Genomic DNA, 25,467 nt, shown 5'->3' with positions numbered 1-25,467 from the left:
AGCCCTCTAATTCATTTGAATATGTTTGCTCAGGAAATCTTATCTGTGGTTTGTGCCTTAGCACTTCAGATGTAATTCAGTTAATAATTACCTAGATGGAACTAACAGTGAAGTGCATGGACAGAATCTGCCTGAATGCACTTTGTTCCAGATTAGTCATAAACCAAAATATACGCTCAGGTGAACTGTAATTTATAAACAACTCTAGCGATGTTAGTAATATGGCTGAAATCAAGCCATGTATGTTTAACCTGATGATTTAGTTATACCAAAAAACAAAACAGCCCTCTGCAGATGAAGAATATAAAAGATATTTCATACATTATATCTTAGAGATGTAAAATGTGTTTACATGTGCATTTAAAATATATAATTCAATAAACAAAAAACCTACGGTTTACAAAACAACGTTAAAGGCTCTACAATTTTCAACCAAACTCCAAAAAGCAAGGAAATTGGGAGTTAAGGCTCACAGGCCTATAACGCCACGTCCTCCCTAAGGAGGCAGAAAGTGCCAGTGAAATTCTCATTCTCCAAAAGCAGATATAAACCATAAGGACAGGATGGAGAATAGGATATGCAGAGGTGACTGGGGGGTTGTGGAAAACTGATGATGAACAACTTAGGGCCACCTACTTCTCTTTTTTTGTTTATAAAAGAAAACATAAAATGTAGTTCAGCATCTTTTAAAGAAACACACACTACCTGAAGAAGTTTAAACTCATGGCAGTAACCTCCTCTCATTCCTAGTTTCAAAATATTTATTTCCATAAAGTTTAAACTTTGAGAGGCTTGGGTGAGGAACTGCCACCCCAAAGGAAAGTTTGCCATATATTCTTTACTTTGAATTAAGAAGGAAGCACCAGCACTTCAAACACACACACACACCCCCTCCCTCTTTACAATCACAGACACACAACAAAGTCAATCAAACCCCTACCTGAGCCAGCCAGGTTTTCTTTTTCCTTGGAGGCCAGGGAAGGGCCTCCCTCCAAGCAAGGCAGATAGTTTCTCTCTCCCTCCCTATCCTCCACAGCACTGTGGGGAAGGAGAGGGCCGAGACAGGGCCTTGGTTTATCTGCAGAAGGAAATGGCTCCTAAATGAGCCAGGTGGCCATCTTATTTCAGCCAGGCAGCCATCTTATTTCCAACATTCCAATCTATTTGAGACAGGAGGGGGGGGAGAGCAACACTACTGAGCATGCTCCATTTATAGGAGTTATGAGTCTGTACTCACTTTAATGGGGCAAAGAAATGTTCAATTTTGAAAAAAGAAAAGCTATTCCACCAACTAGAATGACAGGGGGACAAGATCCCACCACTGGTTTGAAGGGTAAGGGTCCCAATTCGGAGCTTTTAGTGAGCAAAAAAAAATTGTCGCCACCCGGAAATAGAAAGCCATTTTGAGCCAGAGAGGTTTTCCCCATTTTCATACTTTGAACTGCCATCCTGCCCTCAATATTTCACAAATCTTCTTGAAACGCGCAGGGTATGTAAAACCAGCATTTCTTTCTGGCAGGTCTCCATTTCAGAAAGATTGGTGAAACATTTTCCATTTTATGAACGTCAGAATGACCCACCTCCAATTTTGGCCTTAACATGGTGGAATGCTCTTTTCACTGATCGCCTATAACACAGGGAAACACTCCCGTGTTTCCCTGTAATGTATGAATGTGACAAATATATATTTACTTCCACAAATGTTTATTTATATATATATATATATATATATATATATATATATATATATATACACACACACACACACACACACACACACACACACACACACACACACACACACTTACAGGTACACCCTTAGTTTGATGCAGTAGTTAAATGCAGAAAATGAACTTTAGCCTTCCAGTTTTTACAGTTTGGGTGGTAACTAAAGGATAGCACTGAAAATATCCTTCATTGAGATTTCACAATGTACATTATTGATTGGCTTTACTGTAAGAGCTGTGGGCTCTTTTTAAAATGCTGATTATTGACCTAATGGGCCTAATGGCTGCAGAGTGTGCTATAATGGCCAATGCTGTGTATTTCTATTGTGCTTTGGCTTTGCCAACAGTATAATTCTGCAAAGCCAATAAGAGCCTAGATCCTTGAACTATTAACAGTGGGATGGATAGATTTCCATCCTCATACCTGCTGGTTCTTTATTCATTTAATATAGCCTACACTATATTTCATATGTAGAGTTCTGGTCAGAGCAGGTGTAGTCTTTGCTGCCTTTTTGCAATCCATGGGGTTTTCCAAAACAATTGATTGCAAGAATATCTGGATGTTCCAACATTACTTCCCAAAACAACACTAGTTCACTTCTGCAATGGTAACTTACCACTGAATATGCACTGTTGCAAGGCTTTCAACCTGACCTGTGATAGTTTGGTCTTAAACTACTGCTGCATGTTACTAGAAACATAGGTAGCTGCCTTAAACCAAATCAGACTGTTGGTCCATTTAGCTCAGTGTTGTTGATGCTGACTGGCAGAAGCTCTCCAGGGGGGTTAAAGCAGGAGTCTTTTCTGCCCTACCTGGAGATACCAAGGCAGAATCTACACTACTGTTTTATAATGGTATATAATGGTATTGACAACACTCCATGTACCATTTTCAAACCACTTTCAAAGTATTATATCCTGCTTGGTATAGATCTGGCCCAGGAATTGAACCTGGGAACTTCTGCATGCAAACCATGTGCTCTACCACTGAGCTATGGATCTTTTCCCTAGTGGTAGTTTAATTCCCTTTGAAAGCTATTTAAACCAGGATGCCTGCACCTTATTTTCTGGTACCGAGATCCAGAAGGAAAGTATGTGTTGTGTGACAAATTTGTCTTGAATGTATTAATTTTATTTATCTTGAATCTATGGATAACCAGTTACATTAAGTGATACTTGGTTCTTGTATTAGGAGAGAGGAAGAAAAACATAAATTTATCTCTGTTTTCTCCACAGAATGCATAATTTTGTAACTTCTAGCTTGTCTCCTTTTGGACATTTTTGTGTGTGAACATATAGTTCTTTGTCATCCTCACCCCCAACCACAGGAATTCTTGAAACAATCATTGGATCTTCCAGCATCAAATTAACATCATAAAACTGTAGATCTTAAGAAGTAAGATCACTTCCTGTGCATAGGTGTGTGCAGCACATTTCATTAGGTGTGCACCCAGGGAATTTTTTGTTTATAGGCAAACATTTATTGAATACTCAACCACAAAGGACTTAATTTTTATTCATTTATTTATTAAACACTGTAGACATTGATGCCCTACTCTGCGTTCAGCTTGTCTGACCGTGGGAGGGCTGTTGCAGCTGTTCAAGTGGAGGCCTAGTGGCCAAGGGGGGCCGGCTCCTGGCAGAGAGGCTCCCAGCAGAGCAATTCCTTTTCATTCCTTCTGCCGGGAGCAATGGTTCTCTCTTGGAGGCAGCGTTTTTTTGGCACAGCAGCAGAGCCATTAGAGGGCAGCCAGAGGGCCATTCCCGCTGAGTCTGAATTGCCCTCTGGATCCCTACTCAAATGTCCCCCTCAATTCTGTGCTTGTTGCTTGAGACATTAGGCTGTGCTGGGCACACTCAGCATACCCCTTGTGCGCACCTATGTTCCTGTGATAGATTCCATAGTAGGCTGCAAGTGTCAACACTGCCCCTCCTCCCATAGGTTGTACTCTAAAATGAAGGAATAAATGTGCATTAGATAAAATTCTTCACAACAGAGGGAGGTAATTGTCTCATACGATCATTTTCTGACATATTCTTATGTGTATTTCCAAACTTTAAGATTAATGAGGATGTCATTAACACGTGAATCGGAGGCTCCTGATAACACATTTAAGGTCAGCTGACTGCCACTTTTAACAGGAAGTAATGTCTGAGGGATTTTCCCTTGAGGCACAGAATTAATTCACATCTATAATTACTGTTAGAAGTGAGTGGATGTCACCTTTACTTTACATTTGCAACTGAAAGATCATTTATCTTGAAACATTAAAAAGCCCTAACCTTCAGAACAAACAGTTTAGACGTCATAATCTCAAATACCTAGTAAGCTAGCTAGCTGGTAAAATGTGTTTGAAGCACATCACATTACCATGCTTTGTTTTCTGAGATTCCTGGAACACTTCTTAGTGCTTTATGTTCAGGATGTCTATCAATGGCTATCTATGGCTCTTATTCTGAGATGGCAGGACTGCAGTTGCTGGAGACAAAACACATGGGATGGCTCTTGCTTGCTTTAATGTTGCTCATGTAAGTTTCCCAGAGAAATGTGGCTGGAAATAAAATGGACTATAACATTCTTTGATTAGATCCAGTAGGGCTATATCCACAAACAATGATATAAATATCAATACCAGTGCATAGTAGTGAGTGGTGGGAGTATGTGTCTGATATGTTATGGTGTTAGAAATATTGTTATGATATGATAAGAAACCAGAAAAATATAAGAATTGTTTGAGCTAAAAATCAAGAGGAGATAGACAAGGACAATGTCAAATATGGTATTCTAGTTTTTCCTATTGGACCTTCCTGTTTTTCATCCATATTCATGAACAATGTCCTTTCCCATTTTCTGTTTGGATGTTGCACTGGGATGCGTGGGATCCCATTTAGGTTGCCTCTAAGTTTATCCCATTAGATCAGATTAACCATGGCTGCAACTGAATTGAAAACTTCAGTTAAACAGAAGTACCATCATATGAACAAGTTATGCAGCCTGATCCTCTGTATCTTTATTGAAAAGTGATCCCAACTGACTTCAGTAGGATTTAATCAAAAGTAAGTGCACACAGCACAACCCTATTCATGCCTATTCAGAAGTAAGTCCCACTTATTTAAATGGGGCTTACTGCAAGGCAACTGGCTGTAGGATTGCAGCATTAATTACCTTGGAAAGGAAGAACAGGTCTAATGCTTATTGGATAGGATGAACCTCTTCTCTTTCTTAGCAACTCTCTGGTGGACATTCTGTGTGAATATGGCTTTGCTTGAGGACTTGTTATGGTATGATGTTCTAAAGAATGGCACATAAAAAGCTCATCATATGAAATTCATTGGAAAGGTAACCATACATTTGTGTGTGTGACTGTATTATATCATACCATACTGGCTTTCACTTTTTTAAAATTCTGGTTTAGTCAGAAATTTTGACTCATTTATACTTCTTCTCACCATCTTTTTAAAATCTTCTTTTTCTTATTGATCAGGTTTGTATCTGTCTTTGAATAGCCTGCTTGTGGTTCTAGACAGTAGTGCTAATAGTTTTAGGGCAGTTTACATAACTGTGAAAACTTATGAGATGTGAATTGGCCCTTCTTCACTTTGACCTTGTTTATTTATTTATTTATTTATTACATTTTTATACCGCCCAATAGCTGAAGCTCTCTGGGCAGTTCACATGTAATGGCCGTATTAGAGGACAGTTCATGGGCTAATTGACCCATGAATGGTGTGGACATTCCAACCTTCTGTGTAACTTTTCAAGGGCCTGGAGGGGAGGGGCTGCCATGGGGTGGAGTGGATGGGGAAGTCAACTTCCACCAACTCAGTTAACGCCTTTCTATGGACTGAGATTCTGTGCCTTCAATAATTACACATCAAGCTGAAAGCTACAGATCCATCATTGGATCTCTGCCAGGAAAAGCTTTTCCTATTTATTTCCAAAAAGTCATGGTGTTTGCATGATTATGACCTTGAGATGGAATGGGGCGGGTGGTGGTAGTCTGCACATGTTCAAATATAACTCTTAACAGGTGATAAGATGGTTTCAGGTCTCGAGCTGCTGGAACTGCCCCTTAGAGCTGCTGGCAGCAAGAAATGCAGAAAAGTTTGATTTGAAAATACAAAATAAAGCTGTTACTCAGAAATGTCTCCATCTTGGGCAAAGCACAGAGGCTCCTTTATTGGTGGAAAACAGAGAAACTAGGCAGTTTTTATATTAACAAAGGAGGTGATGTTAGATACTATGCTAGGTAAAGTAGTAAATAGAAGCCAGATTGGGTACCTAGTGGTTGAATGGGATTCAGGTTGTATAAAACCATTTTCTTTCAGGATCCTGCTGTTGAATGGCGAAATTCAGTATTTGTCAACTCTATTTATTTATTTGTTATACTTATATCCCAACTTTTCCTCCAAGGAGCCCAAGGTGATCTACATGATCCTCCTCTCGATTTTATATTCTTAATAACCCTGTGTAGTAGGTTAGGCTAATAGCCAGTGAGTGGCCCAAAGTCACACAAGGAACTTCATGGCCAAGTGGTGACTTGAACCCAGGTCCCCCCAGTCCCAGTCCAACACTCTAACCACTACATCACACTGGCTCTCCAGAGTGGCTCTCTGACTCTCCAGTTGTACAAAAGGCAAAGGTAGCCATATCATATGCAGATATTATACTATTTATTTCTGCATGTTATTAAAGATATGGGGTCAAAATGTATGGGGCAACTCTAAGGGTAAACTAAATGCAACACTTAGCATAGAGATGCCTCTGAAACAGTAGCTACTACATGTTGAGTTTTCTTCAAAAGAAGCATCTAAAACTCCCTGCACACTTAAAACAGCTCCCTTGATTATTTTTATAGAAAGGCAGAGCAGAAAAAGAAGTAAGTAGCTAAGTAACAGAATAGGACAGAACAGAACAGAAGGCAGGGCTAGACATGCTAGTTTTCCAATACATTAATGGAAGCTGTCCACTAGTTCTACTCTTCATATTTCCATAGAAGCCCTTATTTAAGAGCATCATGGTCCATTCTATCATAGAGCATAATAAGTGCCTCCCACAAGTTATGCTCTTCACACTTCCATTAAATATGAATGATTTCTCTAACTTGAGGCAAGGCAATTTCAACATTTGCTTATATTTTAAATTTTAATCTGGTAGCCTAGCTTCAGGACTCTTCGGGTATCTATTGCAGGGGCAGGCAGAAGGTCTATCTCCAGATGTTTGGGACTTCAACTTCCAGAAGACCCTGACAGCATGGCCAATGGTCAGGAATGCTGGGAGTTGAAACCCCAAACATCTGGAGATCTACTTTCCACCCACACCTTGTCAAATGGACTGGAAAGAATCCCCATTTTATTGTATTCCAAGGTGAGATTATTTGCTGGTATGAGAGAAAGCACATACGATTCTATTGCTAAAAGAGCTGCTCTAGCCTGTTTTGAAATAGCTTAGTAAAATGCTGGTTATGTGCCAGCATCAGTCCGTGGAATGGTGAGCTGAGAACCACAGTTCTAGATTGTGGATGTGCATTGATTCTCAATGAGCTTTAATTAAACTAGCAATTAATTGTTCCGTAATACAGTATTATCAGTTCCCTTATCAATGTACTGAGCAAGCACCACAGTGACAAGATAAGTTGCTCTGTCTTGGTCCATATGTTTGTGTTCCAAGTTTTCCATAGTTTTAATTGGTTCCCTGTAGAATAACATTTACAAGCATATGGTATGGAAAATGCTGACTGCATTTGTTACCATATATTTTAATACATTGGTGGCACAAATCACTTAGCTTTTAAATGTGATTATGAATTTACTTAGAGTAGACTTTGGTAGACTTAAAAAATGACAACAGTCTGCAATGTGCCAAACGCTCTCAATGAAACACACACCAGTCCTCTTTCAGTATTGAAAGGGAAAGCACAGAGGCCGGAATCTGAAGCACCTTGACATAAAAGACCTTTGCTTGAACATATTTTGTTTGGTCAGAACAGTTTGAAAAGCACATCCAGAGCTGGGCACAACTGGAGCAGAGTGTAAACTACTGGGAAAATATGCAGTGCCAGACAGCCTGCTCGTTCGTCTCATCAGTATAACAGAATACTTAAAAAAAAAATGGATGGCATTTGGCACTAAACTTCCAGCATTGTAGTTGTCAAATGGTCATATCTGTGGGCCTGAGGGACATTGGTGTGGTGGAGCTCATAGAGATACAGGGCCAGCATGATTTATTAGCAGAGACACCAACGTCATCTGCCACCTCCCCACATCAGAATTCCCTGCTCCCTCTGTACTTAGCTGCAATCCTCACAATAGTTGGTGGAGAGTGGGGGTGGTGAGGAATGAATTTTTCCAGCAACAACATACTTTTCCTTGTTGTAATAGAACCTGTTTTGGCTTGGCTTGGTCTTGAATGGGTAAGAAACAAAAGGCCTGCTCCTTGCAGATGGAAAGTCCTAGATCTGGTTTGTTGATGTGGGTCATCATCTACCTGTAATTTTGGACATAGTTAAACCCTGTGTTCTGTGAGTGTGTTCTTATTTTCCTTCTTCTTTATAAAAAACTAAACAAAAAAAATGACAAAAATACATCTATCCTCTGTGTGTGTGTGTATGCGTGTGTGTTTGTGAGTGTGTGTGACTGTGTTTCCTTTGCTTACAGTGCAGAAGCATACAAAAAGTGAGGGCAAAGCACCACACCACACTTTTCCCATTTCCCCTATAAATAAATTCCCCCCCCAAAATCAGGGCATGATCTGATTTCATTCAAAATGGCCATGCCTAAGGTCGTATGTGGAAGCTATTATGGCGCCCATTTACATGCGTGTATCTTAAAAAATAACAGAGATAACTGCATTTCTGTAAATGGGGAAAAATATTTTTAACAATTCCCCAAAAATCAGGGCATGATCTGATTTCCTTCAAAGTGGTCATGCCTAAGGATCTATTTAGAAGCTATCATGGTGCCCAGTTCCATGTGTGTATCTTAAAAAATAATGGAGATAACTGTATTTCTGTAAATGGGGAAAATATTTTAAATATTCTCAAAAAATCAGGACATGATCTGATTTCCTTCAAAATTGGCATGAATAAGGATATATTTAAATGCTATCATGGTGCCCAGTTACATGTCTGTATCTTGAGAAATGATGGAGATGAATGCAGTTTTGTAAATTGGGGGAATGGTTGAGGGTTAAAACGTTAAAAAAAATTGCTAAAAATCAGGGCATGATCTGATTTCCTTCAAAATGGCCATGCCTAAGGTCCTTTTAACCTGTTGGTTGTTTTATTATGGTTTTAATTTTTGTGAACCGCCCAGAGAGCTTCGGCTATTGGGCGGTATAAAAATGTAATAAATAAATAAATAAATAAGTGGAAGCTATCATGGTGCCCAGTTCCATGTGTGTATCTTAAAAATAACACAGATAACTGCATTTCTGTAAATGGGGAGATCTTTTAAATATTTCCCCCAAATCAGGGCATGATCTGATTTCCTTCAAAGTGGCCATGACTAAGGATCTATTTAGAAGCTATCATGGTGCCCATTTTCATGTTTCTAACTTGAAAACTTTAAAAGTTATAGGTGTTTTACATTTGCAATGCAAGTCTATTGGGGGGAGGGAACGGAGAAAAACATGACTTTACAGGTGTGCCTGTTACCTTGGTTACCCAAGTCAGGATGCAAAAGATAGAGTACCATAGACTGCCTAAGTTATTTTGACATCTCACAGAAAATCCTACAAGTACCTACAAATAATAAGTTGCTGACCAAAATAAGCCACCTCACTGTGCATAGGAACTCATGTGTGCAACGTGCATATGATGAAGCATTTCTTCCCATGTTGGCCCTGCTCTTGTCCCATTCTGCAACACAGGGTTGAGTTCAGGCTAATGTGCTTCTTGTATGGTTGGTATGCTACAAGTGAGCACATCCAAGGTTTTCCCCAGAGCCCCATTCAGCTGCAGTTACATTAAGTGCAGAATAGTTCCTTCTCTCTTCTGCATTCTTCTATTCTGAAGATTAGCCTTTATCACAGGCTTAGAATATGAATTTAGCCTGGGATAGTGCTTGTGCATAGCAATTCCTGGGATCTCGAGCAGGGGTGGGCAAGTTGGGGTCCTCCATATGTTTTGGCTTATCTAAAGGAAGGCAATACAACTTTGATCAGCCATGTCCCAGCAAGCTGACACCACCTCCCCAGCTCCCACAGCTGGGCCTCGGAGGGACCTCCCAGATGTATGGCCTTCTGGGCTCAAGAACAGGGTCCAAACCAGCTCCCCAGCAACTTGAGCTCAGACCAAATAAACCACTTGGTAATGCTGGTCAGATTTCCACTGGATTCAGCACTAAGCCCCATGGGAAATAGTAGCATAGCTATTTAAGGTAGATGGTGTATTTACAAGTTAGGGAAAGGGAATAGGAAGAGAGAATACAGAAAGGTTACAAGAATCTTAAAATCGTACAGGCAGTTGGAAACCCAATACAGACAAATTAAAAAAACCACTAACTGGCCTATGCTAATTACTGATCGTAAGGGTACCTTCATAAGCCACACCAAACCTGCACACCTTCTCCTCCAGACTGGATGGAGACCAAAGGACATTGGGCTGCCAGCCTTCCCAGGTTTATACCTTATCCAGACCCAGCTTGGCCACCCTTCCTCCCTCTCTTCCTGAGGGGAATGAAGAAGGGGGGCCTGATGCACACTTTGTCAGCTGTAGGCACTCTATACTCCCTTGTGGGCTGGAATAATTTACAACCTCAAGGCTGCAGAAAGATACCCCAACTGGAGAGCTAATGCCAGATAAGGCAGGTCCAGCCTCCCCTCCAGGTGCCACAAGGTTGCTGTGCCAGTGACCTCCCTGCCCAGGCCTCTTACCAACCAGTAATCTAGTATTCTATGCCATAAAACAATAAATTCCTAGGACAGAAGAGTAACAGAAAGGCATTCTAATTCTTTACCCAGACTAGGGTAACCTAGGGTAACCTACACGCATTCTTTACCCAGACTAGGATAGGATAACCTCCCTTTTGGACTGTGGGAATGCTATGGAATGTCATATATCTTGACTTCAGCAAAGCTTTTGACAAAGTACCACATGACATTCTGATTAACAAACTAGCTAAAAGTGGGCTAGATGGAACAACTATTAGGTGGATCCACAGTTGGCTACAGAATCGGACTCAAAGAGTACTTATCAATGGAACCTTCTCAAACTGGGGAGAGGCAACGAGTGGGGTGCCGCAGGGCTCAGTCCTGGGCCCAATGCTCTTCAACATTTTTATTAATGATTTGGACGAGGAGGTGCAGGGAACGCTTATCAAATTTGCAGATGACACAAAATTGGGTGGGATAGCTAATACCCTGGAAGACAGAAACAAACTTCAAAGTGATCTTGATAGGCTGGAGTGCTGGGCTGAAAACAACAGAATGAAATTTAATAGGGATAAATGCCAAGTTCTACATTTAGGGAATAGAAATCAAATGCACAGTTACAAGATGGGGGGCACTTGGCTCAGCAATACTACAAATGAGAAAGATCTTGGAATTGTTGTAGATCGCAAGCTGAATATGAGCCAACAGTGCAATATGGCTGCAAGAAAGGCAAATGCTATTTTGGGCTGCATTAATAGAAGTATAGCTTCCAAATCACGTGAGGTACTGGTTCCTCTCTATTCGGCCCTGGTTAGGCCTCATCTAGAGTATTGTGTCCAGTTCTGGGCTCCACAATTCAAGAAGGATGCAGACAAGCTGGAGCGTGTTCAGAAAAGGGCAACGAGGATGATCAGAGGTCTAGAAAGAAAGCCCTATGAAGAGAGACTGAAAGAACTGGGCATGTTTAGCCTGGAGAAGAGAAGATTGAGGGGAGACATGATAGCACTCTTCAAATACTTAAAAGGTTGTCACACAGAGGAGGGCCAGGATCTCTTCTCGATCCTCCCAGAGTGCAGGACACGGAATAACAGGCTCAAGTTAAAGGAAGCCAGATTCCGGCTAGACATCAGGAAAAACGTCCTGACTGTTAGAGCAGTGCGACGGTGGAATCAGTTACCTAGGGAGGTTGTGGGCTCTCCCACACTAGAGGCCTTCAAGAGGCAGCTGGACAACCATCTGTCAGGGATGCTTTAGGGTGGATTCCTGCATTGAGCAGGGGGTTGGACTCGATGGCCTTGTAGGCCCCTTCCAACTCTGCTATTCTATGATTCTATGACTCCCAAGACAGCACTATAACATGGAGGCATTCTGGTTCTTTACAGCTTACATTTCCCATAATCCCTCACAATTGGCTATGCTGTCTAGGACTGATGGGAGTTGTAGGCCAAAACATCTGAAGGGCTGCAAGTTGCTCACCCATGATCTAGAGGAACTTGACTATGGACACCAATGCAGATTTGTTTCTCACCCTGCTGTGCTAGTGTAAATATTTACACCAAAGTGAAAGATTGATGGGGCATCCAGAGAAGCAGAGAGTTAGAAAGAGCTGGGCATTTACTTGTGCCGAAGTGAAGACAGCACAGAAAGAGGGACATTTTATCCTTATAGTTGAGATTCTTCTTTGCTACTGAGAGTTCCAAAGAGCTTGATGGTGCTGCTTATTCAGGCTTAGATAATCATTTTGCTGAAAAATCTTTCCTTGCTCAGTTGTATCAAATTTCATTTTCATCTTGGCAGGGTGGATAGTCTTTATTTGGCTGGAGGTCATTTCAATGGATTTTTTTCTTCTTCTCTTGCACTTATGTTTTATTTCAAAAGCTTTTTTTATCATAAGTAAAGTGGCTCTTAAAGGATTATATTCTAAGAGTGAAAGTGGAAGGAAGAGTGCAAGGGAGGAAGTAGTCAGAAGGAGCAATGGCCTCTAAAGCAGAATGTGCAATGTTCAAATAGTAATATAATTTATCTTCTGGCCACACATTGATGAAATGTGTCTTTCTTTTGTGTGTGTCCGATGCAAAAAGTATTGGGCCTAATGTTTTTGGAAGTAGGACAACACTAGTCCCAGGAGCAGGGCCGGTCCAAGACATGTTACTCCCTGAGGTAAATGGTGCCCCCTCACTTAACAAGTCAAGCTGTACATTACCCAAAGCCATCATCATAATATAGCAATCCATATATTTGGCACATGGGGCAGAAAATTCCACAAGCATCTCTCCCCATTCCTGGCAGTAAAATACAATGATAACAAATTAAATAACCAACAATTTTCTTCACTTCATGCCTGAGGCAGCCAACTTACTTGGCCTAATGATTGGGCTAGTCTTGCCCAAGTATTGTGGTAGGGCTTGGGATGGGATAGTAGACAGCTATGATGGGACTATGTTGTCTGTGCGTTGGAGAAGGAGTTGCATCCTAAAACCCAATAGCTGGTTAGCTTATTGTTTTTATTGATTGATTCTTATAGTTTTCCATCTCTTGCCCATGGTCCACTCAGAGCAGTTACAATTTAAAACCATAATATAATATAAAACAATACATTCAATTCAATTACAAAAATATAAGAACAGTAAAATCTGAAGGCAAAGATCAAAGATGAATCATAGCTTTAAGTAAAACATCAGTACTTAAGAGACAAAAGTCTGCTGGAATAAGAATGTCAGGGCATAGTATTTCATCATATTGGTGCATCCACTAAGAAGCCTCTGACTGGGTTCGGAGGATCAGCAGAAGAAAAAAGAAGCCACCGTGGCTTCTTTTTCCCACTGATCACCAAACCCAGCCTCTATCTCTCATCGCCATCGATCATGCCTCCCCTCTAGGTCCTCTCCTTCTGATCTTACGAAGTGGGCAGGTTGGTACAGGAAGAGACAATCCATCAGGTACCCTAGGCCCAAGCTGTTTTAATGCATTTTGGTCCTTTATCCCTGGTCTTATACTTGTGTATGTGAGTGGCATTATTGGATGTGAATGATGGCTTTATTTTTTTAGGTATTTTTGAAATGATGTTAGCTTCTTAGAACTGCTACTGGTGTTTGCTGAAGCATATGACATCTTGCTTTGGGAAAAGAACTATATAGAAGTACTCAGAAATATGGCAAAACCAGTTTTGAACAAACTGATCTACATCTATTTGCACTGATGAAGGCCTTAGCTAGACCTAAGGTTTATCCCGGGGTCGTCCCTGTCTGCTCCCAGGATATCCTGTATGTCATTTACATGAACAGGGATGACCCCAGGACGATCCTGGGATAAACCTTAGGTCTAGCTAAGGCCGAAAACAACGGTATTAATTCTGATTAGTGGAATGTGATTTTTGTTGTATAACCAGAATAGTTAGAATCCAGTCATTATTGTATTGTTACTGTGAATCATGCTTGCTACTTTCTTGGGAGAAAAAATTTGGTCAGGGAGAGACATAATTTTTATTATGAGCCCTAAATCCAGTTCATTCACCTGAGTTCCAACTCATTCCTAGTCCTCACTAAATTGGGAATTTATACATGAGTTTTTATTAATCTGGGAATTTATGACTGCTAATGGATTCCTGCTAGGCAGAATAAATTCCTTAGGAAGTCTTTTCTCAACTTGAAGAGAAAATTTCATGTTTGACCTTGCAATATTTCTTATAGCTACCAGAATGTCTGCAGGCTAAATATATACATGTGTATTGGTGGGGGGAAGACAAACAGAAGCTGCATTACAACCATTGTTCTTTCAAAGAAAGTAATAGTTCTGATGATACTGGAAGGCATGAACAAGAGGTGTTTTCACTGACAGAACCAGGAGAGTTCTGCTGGTACACAAGGGAGAGAATATTCTTTTCCAGAGCGTCTGCTGCACCTGCGAAAGAAACTATATACACATGAAGCATCTTAAACTATAGTGCTTTAGCAGAAGCTGGTAACATTAATTATAAATAGAGGTACGTGAAGAATCGTATGTACTAAAGGAAGCAATGGAGAAGGGATTTCCAAGCATAACTATTCTATGAGCATAAAGATTTATGCATTATTATTTTTTGCTAAGGAGTAAGAATTTTGATAACCGGAAGGCTATCAAATAGGGCAATATGACATGAGTTGTTTGCATTTACCAAATGGAATAATCAATGCTGGAAATTAAGTGTGGCGTCTTGAAAGAGACCGTTGCAGACAAACAGAGAGAGAGAGAGAGAGAGAGAGAGAGAGAGAGAGAGAGAGAGAGCATGCCTTGGCGATATTACAGAAAAGTATTTGGACTACTGAAAAATTATAAAATAAATATAGCTGTGTATTTGTTTTCTATCCAGTAAAAGAGAAGCTTTAGTTTCCCCCCCCCCAACTGCATTTGTATGCAATCAGTTTTGACTTGATAAAAATTGGGAAAAGCCTTGAAGTTCTGCCATGAAAAATGCAGGTTGCTTAACTACATGGAACAAGCCCTCTACCTTCATTAAACACTACTGTTTGGATGTTTGTACTAGGACAAACTGCAATTTCGGGAAAGCAGTTTGGTCATCCATCTTGCGATGCGACATTGATCTACACCTACCCTCCACCGGGAAGTGAGCTTGTTAATCGCCCATAATGTGTGATGCACAGAGACCATGAAGAAGAAATGCAAGTTGCTTACCTGTAACCGGAGTTCTTCGAGTGGTCATCTATGCCCAGAGAGCTCTTTTCAGTGCGACCCTGTGGAGTTTGGGAGCTTAGCAGGTGCCTGACCATGCCTATCCTTGTCCATGGCCTTGGGTCTGCCATGCCCATGTGATTTTTTTTTTTGGTAGTCTCCTTGTGGAGGCCATAATATAAGATGTGATCCTCACCTCATATAAATGTATGGATGCTCAGTTCTCTTGCTTCCATGTTCAATGCAATTTGCTTAGAAATGTTGTGAAGAATAGTAGGCATTGTCACATACATAAGACCTGTACAATGACTTGCTGATTAGATATTCACCAGTGATTAACTAATTATAGGAGTTTTCCCATAATTCCCATTTTATGCTGGTACATGCAAGTCCAATGATGAATGTAGTTAATATTTTTATTGGTACTCCATGATGTCTCACCAGTATTCTGTACTTGTTCTTGCTCACTTTCCCCCCCACTGAATGAATTGTTTATTACAGTCACAGACCAATACATCTTTTTGTGCAAAAGGAAGATACAACTGATTAAGAGTAATTAGTTAAAAACAATACATTTTAAACTGATATGTTTACTACATTTCTCTAAATATTATATTATGTTATTATTTTGGCAGCTGTCTGAATACCAAAGGTATCTTATGTACTTGAACATCCTGATTTCCTTGTGGTTTTATATTGATTTCAAATAGTTTCAGAGATTCATAGTCAACCTCTGACTTCTGAAGCCTTCATGGAGAGTAAAAGGCATGCATGAAACAATGGATTGAAGTAGAATGAGTGGAGGAACTGTTCCTCTCCACCTTCTTTAGGACATTTTTCAAATATTCAAAGATAGATATGCTTCTTTTCTCTAGGCTGATCACAGCTAGTTTCTTCAACATCTCCTCATATGTCTTGCACCATTAATCATTCTACTTAATGTTTTCTTCTGAATCTTTTCAGTTTGCTTAAGGGTATGTTTGCTCTCTGTCCTTCTATTGCAGTACTTCATGTTTTGGTTTGTCCATATATACTTCCTCTTCTTGGCATTGTGGACATAGGCTATTTAAACAAACACTGAATATGAATTCAGAAAGTTGTGGGTTTCCTGTACAGGTAACTTTGTTGTGATGTACAAAAAAATATATGTGTATATGCATTTGAGGGAATGATCTCTGAGCTGTCTGTATGGGGCTGTGAAGTATCCGGAATCATGCGAGATCAAAAACAACCCTATCTTTTTCTCACTGTAACTCATAAGAAAATAATGGGATGTCTATAGGTGAATAGGTATATGTCTGCCAAAAAATTAAATACATTAAGGAAGAAAAAAGATTTTGACAATGGAAAATGTGGTTGCTGGGCAAAAGCCAGGCTGCAGTACATGGAAACGTATTTGTCCAGTTAGAAGTAAGTAGTATTGTGAGAAAGTCGGTACCTGTTTAATTAGATAGCAACAGGTGGGACCCGCAACAAAATGTTACAGAATGGATTGCTCTTGTTCCAGCCAGTTAGCCATGCCTCCTCTTGGGATACTCCATTCCATTTTCCTTCCCAGTTTTTCCATCATCCCCGTGCCCCTACAACAGACACTCAGCATTCCCCACTCTCACACACAATATGATATTTGATATATATTTTTTAACAAAAATGACCAAGAAGTAGAACTCTCATCAGGATAACTGACATTATGAAGGTAATACTGCATTATAAAATCACAATATTTCCAGATGCAAAACACATGAAAATTAGTTGGTCTGGACAGACCCTAAACCTTCTCAATGTGTGATGATCAAAATAATGCATTACTCCAGCTGAAGATAATTAGATATTCTGTTCTAGTTCAGACATAATGGAAACCATGGTTTCCTGTTACATAAACAAGCCATGGCATGCCTCGGGCTTGTGAAGTAGCCCTTTTTCTTCCACTTTCCCACACCAGAGAAGGAGTTCAGAAGCTTTCAATTTTGATTGTAGGCCAACCACAGTTCACCGTTATGTCCAAACCTAAGGAACTGTGGTTTGTTAAAACTCTAGTTAGTGAGAAGAAGACAGGATCAAACCATGGTTTCTGATCCTTGTTTGTTCACTAACTAGAGTTTAAACACACCATAGTCCCCCAAGTTCAGAACTATGGATAGTTTAAAACCAGAAGTGGAAGCATTGAATCTCTTCCTGTGGCATGCAAAAGAGGAGGAGAGAGGAGATGTGGGGGGAGATGTTCATATAGCAGAAACCATGGTTTCTTCCTTCATCTGAATTGGGCCTCTGTCTTTGTTTTACTACTTCTAGTTCCATAAGTGCCAAATGACAAAGCAGGTCTGTTTCTTTGCAATGAAGGTTATCTTGGAACAGATGAATTTTGCCAAATATTTAGTGATTTCAAATGATAAGGTATGCCAGCATTCCTTGATTCCAAGTATTTAAACACTGTCTTCTGTTCTAGAGTCGAAATAAGCACATGGACAAAGTACACGTAGTCCTTGGAAAGAAATCCTGTGATTTGGATTCTCTCATTTCTTCTTTAACATATGCCTACTATCTTGAAAAGGTAAATATTGATCCTATATTTTGTTTTGAATAATTATAATTCCATTATAGCATAATGATCTTATTCATTTGATAGCAAAACTGCAAGAGGCGTCAATAATAACAATATTCTGATTTTATTGCTGGGAACTAATACCGGATAGCTGCTTTAAACACTACATTTTTTTACATAGGCTTAGCACAGCTATCCCAGAGCCATTTCACTGATGTAATTTATCTTAGTCCTTAGCTAGACCTAAGGTTTATCCCGAGATTGTCCCGGGGTCATCCCTGTTCATGTAAAAGACACACAGGATATCCCGGGAGCAGGCAGGGATGACCCCGGGACAATCCCGGAATAAACCTTAGGTCTAGCTAGGCCCCAGTCTAGACTTTTCCACCTCTATCTACACCTGTATCCATTTTTCCTTAACTGCCCCTTATAATTAGAAAGCCTTTTACGCTGACTTCAGCCCTGCTCACAGTGCAATCCTGTGCATATCTTCTTAGATGTCTCATTCCAATGGAGCTTATTTCCAGGAAAGCGTGTATAGGATTGCAGCTGGTCAGAGTAATCCTAGCTTATTGTGGGGGAAATTCCATGTTAGAGCAACTGCCACATCTTGTTTTGCCATTTTACTGCAGCTAGAGTAAGAGTTATGGGCAGCTTTTTCCTCCCCACCCCCATTGATTGCAAATGTATTACACTGGGGCTGGCTTACCCCAGGAATGGAATAATGTTGGGTCCTTTTCGGGGAGCATATTAGGAGAATGAGGGACCTTTGGACCTGGCAGATCCATGACCATCCTTGACATGCCAGGCTTTCCTCTGCGCCATTGGAGCATCTACAACAGCGGCGCTTTCCATGGGCCCATACTGTGGGCCCTCTGGTAATGTGAGTTTTGCTTTGTTCACATGTTTCTCTCCTTACTGGTGGAGCAGCACATGTACCACATAATATAGTCCTTCATCTGGCCTTCCACCAGCAATAAGATTGCATCCTTAGTCTAACATCTCTAAGAAGAAGCATTTTAATGCCAATATCATTGCTCTGGCTTTTCTTATTTGATTTGTGTCTTCTATGCTTTGCATTTCCTTGTTTCTCTCTTTGTGTGCCATGTCTCCTCTTAGATTTAGAGAGCTTTTCTACATGAGGCTGTTAATCCACTGTATCTACTTTCGTTTTGTCACAGAATTGAAATTCTGCGCTACATGAAATGTTTCCTTCCCTACGTTTCTGCTACCTAACCTCTAGGTGGTGCTGTGGTATAGCAGAATAGTGCAAACACACAAGTGGAAAAACTGTTTTCTTTTCCTTTCACCAATAATACTGCATTTCCCCTGCTCTAAAAAACTTGCTGAAACTGCTGTTTAAAAACATAAGGAAAACTGGAGGGTAACGACATCATGTAAAGAACTCATAAATAACACTGAGTAAGGAATAACAGTGCACAATAAATGCCTTGTGTAGGAAATCTTTTAATCAATTTCTGTGAGGCAACTAGTCGATCTTTAAGTGCTAAAGAAATTATAATTTTATGCAGTTTTAGAAAAAAAAAGTATATTTAATGTATGTATTTTTATATAGAGGAAAAAGTGTTCACCGGCATACATGACCAGATGTGAACACTATGGGCAGTATGCTATTGTGCCCGTGAACCAGCAGGACCAGCCACCAGCACAACAGGAATGAAGCGCTTCATAAAGCAAGCCAAAATGAGAGGAAACTCCCATTTCAGTGGAGCTCACAAAGGGAGCTGTCCTGATCCCGAAATGAGTGTTCCACTCATTTCAGGACTTACTTATGAAGTGCTAAATCCCTGTTGTGCCAGTGGTTACAATCTGGGAGAGCACAACAGCCCTATTGGATATTGCAGTGTGTGTGTGTGTCTTATCTTGCTACATGAATGTATTTTTGGAAGCCACATTTCCAGACACATCTAGTTGTATCAAACTAGAAACTTGTGCAGTGTTCACACATGATGATGTGTTGGGAAAAAATGTCTTGTCTCAAATTGCAGTGAAGAATAATTTCACTGAAATGTAAACATCTCATTCCAGAAAGCTAAACCAGTTCAGAATGAAAAATGATTCACACTACTGGAGTACTTTCTAATGCCTAGGAATTCTTCTGTTGTAGATCAGTCCACCTAACATTCTGTGCTTGCCTATACTGAACATACCGAGAAGAGAGTTCTGCTACCACACAGAAACTCAGTTTATTTTGGAAGAGCTGAATATCCCAGAGTCTCTTCACGTCTTCCGTGATGAAATAAATTTGTATCAGCTGAACAATGATGGGAAATTGTCTCTTACACTCGTGAACAGCAGCGCACTAACAAGGTATTATGTCATTCACTGTATTTGTCATTTACTTCCCCTGAAAAATCCCCTCTCCCTCAATCCAAGTCTGGTTCAGGTAGGTGAAGAGGGATCCCATCACATGTGCGGTTGTCCTGGACTATGATCATGAGGTACACTTTTCAGCACACCATGCAACTGTTAGTCACAAAACTATGGGCCTATTCAGAAGACACCTTAAACCCTGCTGGTTAAGGATTTTGGTTATGCAAAAGGGTTTAAGGTGTCTCGTGCGATGCGTTTTGCTAAACCCTGCTCACTCACTAACCACAGTCAGACCGTCTGTGGCAGTGTTAGCGGCTCTAACCGAGACTTAGGGTTGTGTGCGATGGCGTGGCCTGTGGTTAGTGCTAGCCCCAGAGAACCACAGTTTTGCTAACCACAGAGCCTGAAGTGTCATCTGAATGGCCCCTATATAATTAAAAGGACAGTGTGATTTTAAGGTAGCAATCCTCTTATCATTACAACGCATAGGGATCAGGGCCCAAGCATGAGGAGGGGGCAGGAGGCCTTTAAGATCTGGTTGGGGGCCCTGCACCTACTCTAGAATAAAAAAATGAAAGAACACAAACACTGCTAGGGACATATTTAAACGAAGATTTCTTTTGGCCCATATTTATCCAGTTCTATCCCTCCCTCCCTCCCTCCCTCTCCCTCTCCCTCTCCCTCTCCCTCTCCCTCTCCCTCTCCCTCTCTCTCTCTCTCTCTCTCTCTCTCTCACACACACACACACACACACACGTTCTAAATAGTGCATAAAAGTCCAGATTCCTTGGGATACTACTAATCTTTCCCTTCACATGCACTGTGAATAGAACACAAAATTAAATTTAGGTTTAGGTGTGCAGGAGGGCCCTAAGTTTCATGCACTCATAAAGCCATTAGAATGACAAAGTGTTGAGAAACGGCACTATCAAGAACACAGTGAAGGTGAAATGCCAAACCCCACGTGATTTTAAATGTATCTTTGCATTATATGTGCAGGTGTTTGTTTGTTTTTAAATGCAAATAGTATCAGCCAAACTGTTGGCGGGGGAAGGGGGGATTATTGGTTTCACGGAAGATGTGGAGGTGAAATTTAAACCTTTCCTGAGAAAAGCCCCTTTTCTGAAGTTGGTATTTCCTTTGGGGGGAAATTTCCCATTGCTGCCAACTCGATTTTCAGAGAAATTGCTCTTTAAAGAGGAACAAATATGGTGCAGGCAGGATTTTGCAACCTCTTGTCAAAGTGAGAGGAAAGGAGGAGACAGACTCCTGCCAGGCCCTTCACGCGTTTGGTACCCACTGGCACTGAACAATTGAGTAGGGCTATCATTTTCATTATCTGAAATAGTAATTACTAAAATGCCACCCCATAATAATTTCTGTTACTCAGCTCAATTAAAGGTAGTTATTGCTTAACTGCATTTAAATGGCATCAGTGTTGCATTAGGGAGTGTGTACAAAATGAAACAATGAAGAAAGAAAGCAACCTTTGGAAACTTTGCTTTGTAGTGAAGATAAAAGTTTGGAGTCAGCTGTTGTCAGAGTCATCAACCCTGAAGAACGATGTGACGGCAACCTGGAGTTATTAGAATCAGCTTCCTCTCTCGTAGCAAAAGAGCTTCTCCAAAAGGCACCAGAGTTAATCACTCAGCAACTGGCTCATCTCCTCAGAGGTGAGAGATTGCTCTTTATATTAAATACTGAAAGGTTTAATGGAGTGTTTCTGAATCCACTCATGTGGAGAGACCGTGATCCATTCTTTGGTTAACAATCCTTTTAAAGACCGTAGGAAGCTGCACAAAAGAAGCAGGGTGTAAAGAGTTTGTTAAAGAGTAACATTATGTGGAATATTAAAATGTGCATTTAAATATAGGCATGGCTGGGGTGTTTGCTGCATTGTTAGACAGAAATGTTGAGTGAGGATATCTCCACATCAATTGGGTAGCAGAATGTCTCCTGCGTTGTTGTAGCCTTGTTTCTTGGAAGTGTTGGATTTGGGAAAAAAATGTCCTAGCAGACAGTGAATTGATCATAAGAAGATAGGGTGACCATATGAAAAGGAGGACAGGGCCCCTGTATCTTTAAAGTTGTATAGAAAAGGGAATTTCAGCAAGTGTCGTTTGAATGCATGTATCACCTGGTGATATTTTGTTTTCATCATAACAGTTAAAGCTGCAGGACTCCTGCCCTCTTGACCAGATACAAAAGAGAGGAGGGCACCTGCACCTTTAACTATTGCAATGGAGAGAGAATTTCATCAGATGCTGTATGCATACAAATAACACCTGCTGAAAATCCCTTTTCTCTACAACTGTTAAAGATACAGGAGCCCTGTCCTCCTTTTCATATGGTCACCCTATAAGAAGAGCAATGCTGCATCAGACCATGGGTCCATCTAGTCCAGCATTCTGTTCACACAGTGGCCAAACAGCTGTAAACAAGGAACCCACAAGCAGGACATGAGTGCAACAGCACCCTCTCACCCATGTTCCCCAGCAACTGGCATACAAGGGATACTGCCTCTGATACTAGAGGTAGCACATAGCCTTCAGGATTAGTAGCCACTGGTAGCCTTCTTTTCCAGGAATTCAAACACAGGGTAATCTAATTCTGTCCTCCATTCCAACTTGGCTCCACATGTGACAGTGTGGGAATCTAAACACTCTCTCTCCAGGCTACTAGCCTGCATTAGGGGCAAGCCACTTGCCCAAGCCAGGAGTCGCTACACACTTGTGCTACACACATGTGCATGGGGGAAACCACTCCATCTCACCCCCACCTGGGCCACTCAACGCCGAGTAGGTGAGACAGTGAGGTCCCCAAAGACAGGCCATATCCTGGGTCGAAAGCCACTCAGTCCCCGAGGACCAGGCCTCAGAACTTGACAATCACAATAAAGGTGCCCAACAAGTGCTCATCAACCTTCTTCCAGCTGGAAAGTAAAGAAGCCTGGGATGAGCGCAGGGCCCGCTTTTAAAGCCTAGCCCTGCCTCACCTTGCCCAGGTGTCATTGAGGTAGGCCGTCCTTTCCTCCCTCTCCCTGCTTGCAAAAGCCTGCCCCCATCCTAGCCATGCCGGAGGCTAGGCTAGGATCCTTTCTACACCTAGGATTTTTCCAGTGATCATCCCTGGATCATCCCTGTGCTTCCAAATGATGCACATGGGATCCCAGGATCAGGGAGGGATGATCCCTCCATTTACCTGGGATAACTGAGACCTCAGTTTTCTGGTTTTACCTGCGGTCCCGGGACAATCCCGAAGACCATGGGCAGTGTGGGCACCCGTCCTGGCTCCTTCCTCCTTCCCCGTGAGTAGCATGGGTCATCAGAGAGAAGGAGCCAGGACAGTGGGATTCCAGGGCCATTGGGGGTGGGGTGGGGAGTGGGGGTGGGGCTTTTTTTTTTACCTTAGGTTTTGCTGGAGCGCAAGTGCGCTTCAGCTCCTGCAGCTTTTTAAAAAATGGCTGCCTCCACTCGTGTGACATCCCTCCTCCCATCCCGGATGTTGCGCTGGCCATTCGGACACAGGGGATGATCCTGGAAGAAAGTAAGTCTGGGAACGCCCCCCCCTCTATACCTGTATGGTGTAGAAAGGGTCATAGTCCAAAATATCTGGAGGTTATTAAGTTGGCAAAGCCTAGGCTATATGATCATCAGGAAAAACTTCCTGACTGTTAGAGCAGTGTGACAATGGAACCAATTTCCTAGAGCTCATGGGCTCTCCCACACTAGAGACATTCAAGAGGCAGCTGGACAGCCATCTGTCAAGTATGCTTTTAGGTAGATTCCTGCAATGAGTAGGGGGTTGGACTCGATGGCCTTATAGGCCCCTTCCAACTCTACTATTCTATGATCCTATGATTTTAGGAATAAGAGGTAAGTCCTAAGTAGGAAAAAAAGAAGCAGCCACAAATAGAAGAAACAGTCGCAGTGAACTTATTTGAGTAAAGATGAACATTTGTACTCCACCCCACTCAAAGGTTTTAAGGGCTACTGGACGGTGAGATCACATCACGCCAGTCCTTTTACAATTTCATTGGCTGCCAGTCCAGGTCCGGGCCTGATTCAAAGTGCTGGTACTAACATACAAAGCCCTAAATGGCTTGGGGCCAGGTTATTTGAAGGAACGCCTCCTCCCATATGTACCTGCCTGGACATTAAGATCATCCACAGGGGCCCTTCTCCGTGAGCCCCTGCCAAAGGAAGTGAGGCAGGTGGCTACTAGGAGGAGGGCTTTCTCCGCTGTGGCACCCCGGTTGTGGAACAAGCTCCTCAGAGAGGTCCACCTGGCACCTACACTGTATTTTTTTCATCGCCAGCTGAAGACCTTTTTATTTTCCCTGTATTTTAACACCTAAATTTAAACATTGCTGTTTTAATTCTGTATTTTAATCCTATATCAATTTCTGCTGTGTGGTTTTATCCTGGTTGTGCTTTTTATATTGTATTTTGTATTTGGGTTTTTAGTTTGTTGGATGTTTTATTATGTTCTTAATGGTTTTAATTTTTGTGAACCGCCCAGAAAGCTTCGGCTATTGGGTGGTATAAAAATGTAATAAATAAATAAATACTCAAAGCACTACTTTTGATTCAAATATCATAATGGACAAACATTTGGTGCAGCCTTAAAACAGATTACTATAATCTGTGTCAGTCATTAGGCTTTGTAAAGTAAAAAGAATATGCAAATTTGCTGTCAGAAAGGTGACTGCAGAGATGGGGCTTATTGAGGAATCCATTCCAGCAATGTGGCAAAACAGGAAAATAAACATACCTGGGCAAAGCTTATAATTATTGTATGAGCTAGATTCCATATTTAAGGTTGTTTTTTAGAGCCATCTTTTCCCTATGTCTTTGCCTCTTCTACATGTACACTATAAATTAATTCTTCCCAGTAGACTTTAGCAAAACCTGCTTCAAGAATCTCAATACTCTAAGACAGGCGCTGCTGTTAGGCGAGGCCTGCTCCATTTCTGGGTTTATGCCAGAAGCAAACAATTAGAAAACCTGCCAGAAGCTTGAGCCTGTATCATTTTATTTCCCGAGAGATATTTACCGGGGGACTGTTGCCAAACTCAGGATCCATTAAATTGCTGAATCATTACTTTTTTGGTTGGAGCCAGCTGGCAAGGATGTATTCAGTCAGGTATCTTGGGTCAGTGTAGTCTCAAAAACACTTCCTTCTGTTTATTTGTATAAGGCCATGTAGGATACCACAAGGTGCCAAGATTGTATAACATGTAAACACAGGCAAATTTAAGCAAGGGAAATATCAGTGTGATTCAAGATCTAAATTAGGTCCATCCAGACCCCAAAGTGCCATCC

At 41.2% G+C, this 25,467-nt stretch overlaps 1 protein-coding gene across 4 annotated transcripts in view; it reads left to right on the top strand.

The window, feature by feature from the left end:
- The window catches only part of PRUNE2 (prune homolog 2 with BCH domain), a 137,325-nt gene that overhangs the window by 8,094 nt on the left and 103,764 nt on the right, over positions 1–25,467 (top strand). For all 4 annotated transcript variants that reach the window (XM_063129363.1, XM_063129364.1, XM_063129365.1 and 1 more), the window contains exons 2-4: positions 17,714–17,818; positions 19,938–20,140; positions 21,653–21,816. In XM_063129363.1, the coding sequence (XP_062985433.1) occupies positions 17,714–17,818; positions 19,938–20,140; positions 21,653–21,816 (472 nt within the window). The remainder of the gene's footprint in view (positions 1–17,713; positions 17,819–19,937; positions 20,141–21,652; positions 21,817–25,467) is intronic.

Source organism: Elgaria multicarinata, chromosome 6 (assembly GCF_023053635.1).
Source record: "Elgaria multicarinata webbii isolate HBS135686 ecotype San Diego chromosome 6, rElgMul1.1.pri, whole genome shotgun sequence".
Classification (NCBI taxonomy): domain Eukaryota; kingdom Metazoa; phylum Chordata; class Lepidosauria; order Squamata; family Anguidae; genus Elgaria; species Elgaria multicarinata.
The sequence above is the reverse complement of the archived record's forward strand: the minus strand, read 5'-3'. Positions and strand labels throughout refer to the sequence as shown.